This window comes from Eufriesea mexicana, unplaced genomic scaffold (genome assembly GCF_001483705.2).
Source record: "Eufriesea mexicana isolate 0111107269 unplaced genomic scaffold, ASM148370v2 scaffold30246, whole genome shotgun sequence".
Taxonomy (NCBI): Eukaryota; Metazoa; Arthropoda; class Insecta; order Hymenoptera; family Apidae; genus Eufriesea; species Eufriesea mexicana.
Window position 1 is genome coordinate 1621 of NW_016936918.1, and position 4687 is coordinate 6307.

At 43.7% G+C, this 4687-nt stretch overlaps 1 protein-coding gene across 1 annotated transcript; it reads right to left on the reverse strand.

Annotated features, from left to right (window-relative positions):
• Window positions 1–1152: 1152 nt before the first annotated feature.
• LOC108554548 (arginine/serine-rich coiled-coil protein 2-like) lies at window positions 1153–4239 on the reverse strand. The gene is made up of 3 exons (XM_017909859.1): window positions 4236–4239; window positions 3338–4173; window positions 1153–1353 (listed from the first exon to the last, which is right to left on the reverse strand). Exons 1-3 carry the CDS (start codon window positions 4237–4239, stop codon window positions 1153–1155), a joined length of 1041 nt encoding a protein of 346 aa, XP_017765348.1.
• Between the last annotated feature and the right edge of the window lie 448 nt (window positions 4240–4687).

Below are 4687 nucleotides of genomic sequence, written 5' to 3' on the forward strand. Positions count from 1 at the left end.
GTACCGTACTGAAGACTGCAAGTCTCTCTCTACATAACTGGTCCATTCATTGACATTTCTAGAACTGCTCTGAAAGTTAAATCGTCAGAGACTAAATTAATCAATTGGCTACAGTTGCGTAATGTTAGCTACACTCGGTAATGCTTTGACATATTCCAATGTCGACAGCAGCAGCTGCTGTATCTACTGATCTGTCTACAATTGCGGAAGAACTTAGATGGTCAGCGAAACGACGAACTAATTGGCTACAGTACTGCGAAGGTGGCTACAATCAGTACTGAATAGTCGTTTGTCAATATCACTAAATATATGTGATGTATCCATTAATACATCTGGAAATACTGTATAGTTTAAACTATCATTGGGCATATTAATATATCTGCTACAGTGCTCTGTAGGTGGAGGCAGCGAATGCCGTTTTCTTAATTACAAGTATCCCAAGCCAATACCGTACTGCGCGTTTATTATTCTATATTTGCTGTGGAATTAAGATCAACAGCGTACAGGTTAATCCAACCTATACAGTGCTCCGTTGGTGGACTTACTGTGCACCGAACTGACGATTACAAGTGTCATTAGCGATAACAAGTCTATACAGAGATTATGCTCGAAATCCTGTGAAATATAACCCGCCAGTACACAAATTAAGACAACGGCAACGCAACTGTAGTGATGACTGTACACAGTACAGTCTACTACATACGTCATTATCACCAGGGCCGACTGCTGTATCCAATGATAATTCTACAACTGCTGACCTACTTGGATGATCGGCGAACAGATTAATTCAATTGCCGTTGCATTTCGTAGATGGCTACACCCATTATTGATTTGCCGTTTGTCAATATCAATAATCATATATGATCTATCGGACAATGGTTCCAGAATTGCTACGTGGCTATGTCATCATTGAACAGAATAATTCGACGGCTACAGCGCTCTGTTCGTGGATGCTCTATGTACCGTACTCTCTATTGTAAATACCTCTAGACATGGCACACCTATACATTCCAGAGTTGCGGCCGATTTTTAATCACCAATGAAGAAAGTAGTGCAACATCCACGTCACCCTTACGGAGTCTATACTCAGTACCGTGTTGTCAATTGCTGATATCGCTGGAGGTAATGGATTTGTTTCTTGTCATTCTAGAATTAGTCCATCGGTTGTGCCACTGAGTTGAAGTCTGTTCTCGTGACCGATATGCCAGTTGTTAACTTCTCATGCGATAATGGAAGTGCCCCTTGCCATTCTACAGTAGTTACAGAATTTGCATCAAAGGTGTGATTAATCCAACCAGAACAGTACTGTGTTGGTGGTCGTACTATGTGCCGAACTCCTATTTGTAATTGTATCTAACAATAAGAAATTTATACATTGTCATTCTGCACTTGCTGACTAACGCAGTGAGTCACGCAGTGAAAGGTTAATGGAGCGCATGTAATATTGTGTAGATGGCTACATTCAGTTGTGTATTGTCATTCGTCAATATAACTACAGATAACTGATCTCTCAATTGACCGTTCAAAGATTGCTATTGGGCTTAAGACATCGTTGAACAAGTTTACCCAACGCCTAGAGAGCCCTATTGGTGGATGTTCCACGTACCGTACGGTCAATTCCAAAGGTCAGTGGCCATAGCCGTACTATTCATTGATAATTCTGGAATTGCACTGGTATATAAATCACCACTGCGCAAATGAATCCAACGACTACAGTACTGTGATGGTGTCTGTTCTTAGTACTTTGTTGTCAATTGTGTGCATCTCGAGCTATAATGGACATGCCTTTTGTCGTTCCAAAATTGCTATAGAATTTAGATCATCAGTAACCTGAATAGTCAAGGCGCTACAGAGCTCTGTTGGTGGTTTTACTCAGGAATCTATTGACATGTGTCAATTCCTCCTGCGACAATTTCTCTGCCCATTGATTACCCTACAACTGCAGAAGAACTGATACTATCAGAGAATAGGCGAATTCAGACGCTATAGCACTGCGCATATGACTACACTCCGTACTGTCTTTTCAATTGTCAAAACCTGGAACGATATATGGTCTATCCATTGATCATTCTAAAATTGCTAATGCGATTAGGACATCAGCGAGCAGGATTATTCAACGGCTAGAGCCCTCCACTGGTAGATGTGATAAGTACCTTACTGTCAATTGTAAATGTCCGTGGCCATAACCGTGCTATGCATAGTTAATTCTAGAACAGCTCTAGCACTTAAACCATGAGCGTACGAATGAATCCAACGGCTACAGTACTGTGATGGTAGCTGTACTTTGCAATGCGTTATTTGTTGTTAAAGTCTCGAGCGGCAATGGATCTGACTTTTGTCATTCTAGAATTGCAATAGAATCTAAATCATCTTTGAACAGATCAATCCTGCGGCTACAGTGCTCTGTTGATGGATGTACTAAGAAACGAACTTACAGTTATAGATATGTAGAGATAGGGGAGTGCTAACACGAATAATGTACAACTACTACGATTTATTAATCTTAAAATGTAATACAGAATGCGCGGTGACGATAAAGAATACGAATATAATCTATCTATTAACTAAACTCTTATAACTACAACGAGACAATTACCTAACAACACGTTTATACTTCGCAACACTAATACACCTTTTTTTACAACTCTCTCTCTCTCTCTTTCTCTCTCTCTGAACTCTCCTATACTACACGTACCACGACCGACTCCACACACTCTCTCTCTCTCTCTGCCCACTCACGCCCTTGCATCCCCATTTAAAACCATCCATTCTATCATCTTTCATACCTATTCTCTCTTTCCAATCACACTTTCCCACGCACTCCTTGCAATCTTACCCTCAGCGGGTCACTTAGCCCAAACAATCAAACGCATTCCTAAAGCCACTCTTCACTTTCATCCGATACATTCATAAACATCCCGTTCACACGATCCAAGCGCACGATCATTCATCCTTTCGCACGCACTCTAGATAACACGCTCATCCCGCGATACCACACTCGGCCCTCCTGACTAGAACATCTGTCCTCAGACGTTCCGCTAACACTGTCCCCGTTTTCGGCTGCACTTCTTTAAAAAAAAAGCATTGTCCAATTTCCCTGCCAAATTGACATTGTCGTAGACACCCGATTTGGTCGGAGACGACCACTGTCAAAAACCATTCTGCACCTCTCCCCGTCGCTGAACCAATATCTTCTCCGGGTGCTGATAGTTGTCCCGGTGCTTAGCCTCCTCGTCTTAACCCTTTTCCTCATCCTTGTCTTTGTCCCCATCTTCGTTTTCGTTGTCGCTCCACTCATCGCTCGCACCATCGCCCTTCCCATCATCCTCGCTCTCACCTTCGGCCTCGCGGTCTTCGCCCTTGTCCGCGTGATCTGCACCCTCGGCTTAATCGTCTCTCGCGCTCTTGTTCTTCCAACCGTCTTCGTCCTCATCATCTTCGTTCTCGTCTTCGTTCTCGTCTTCGTTCTCGTCTTCGTTCTCGTCTTCGTTCTCGTCTTCCTTCTCGTCTCCGTTCTCGTCTTCGGTCTCGTCTTCGTTCTAGTCTTCGCTCTCGTCTTTGTTCTCGTCTTTGTTCTCGTCTTCATCGTCGTTCGCGCCATCGGTCTTTTCATTGTCCTCATACCCTTCTCGCCTTCGTCCTTATTTGTGACCTTGTGTGCGCCCTCGTCTTCGTCTTCATCGCCATCCTTCCCGTCGCTCGCGCCATCGTTCTCTCCATTGTCCTCGTCTTCGTCTTCATCGTCGCCCTCGGCCTCATGATCTTCTCTCTCGTCTTCTTTCTCGTTTTCATTGTTGCCCTTTCCGTCGCTTGCGCCATCGTTCTTTCCATCGTCCTCGTCATCGTTTTCATCGTCGGCTTCATCGTCGCTCGCGCTCTTGTTCTTCCAATCGTCTTCATATACATATTCGTCTACCGTCTTTCCTCCTATCACGACTGCCGGAACCGCTTCCTGCATCTCTTCACCGTCGCATGCTCCCGGCAACCCGTTCGATCCTGCGTTCCTCTTCTGTATCGCGTCGGTCTCCCCGTCCACTTCGTCTTCAACTTCGTCTGCAATTTCGTCTACAACTTCGTCTGCGACTTCGTCCTGAATTTCGTCCTCAATTTTGTCTTCAACTTCGTCTTCAATTTCGTCCTCAGTTTCGTCTTCAACTTTGTCCTTGCAACGAGCTGTTACCCACGTATGTCCGAATTCTGATATAAGTTAGCTCTTAAATTTGGCCACGATCCACCCATGCCTGCATACCGAATGAATATTTGTTCAGCTCCACGAAGTAGCATTCTGGCGTAACAAACTTTTTGCCCCTCGTACCATTCGTAATCTTCCGCAATTTCTTCGAAATCACAATTTCTTCTAGACTTACCTTTTAATATACATAATCAGTGGTCCAATTAATCCAACGGCGACAGTACTGTGATGGTGGCTGTACTCAGTACTGTTCCGTCACTTGTTAATATCTAGACACGTAATAGGTCAGACCACTGACTTCATGAATTACAGTAGAATCTGAGTCATCACTGAACAGACTTGTCAATCAGATATAGTGTTCAATTGGTGTATGTATCATCTACGGTGCTGTGTATTATAAATAACTCCAGCCGTATCTGACGTATGCATTAATTTTTCCAGAAATACTGCGGAACTAAAGTCACCAGTGGTCAAATAAGTACAAAGGCTACAGCA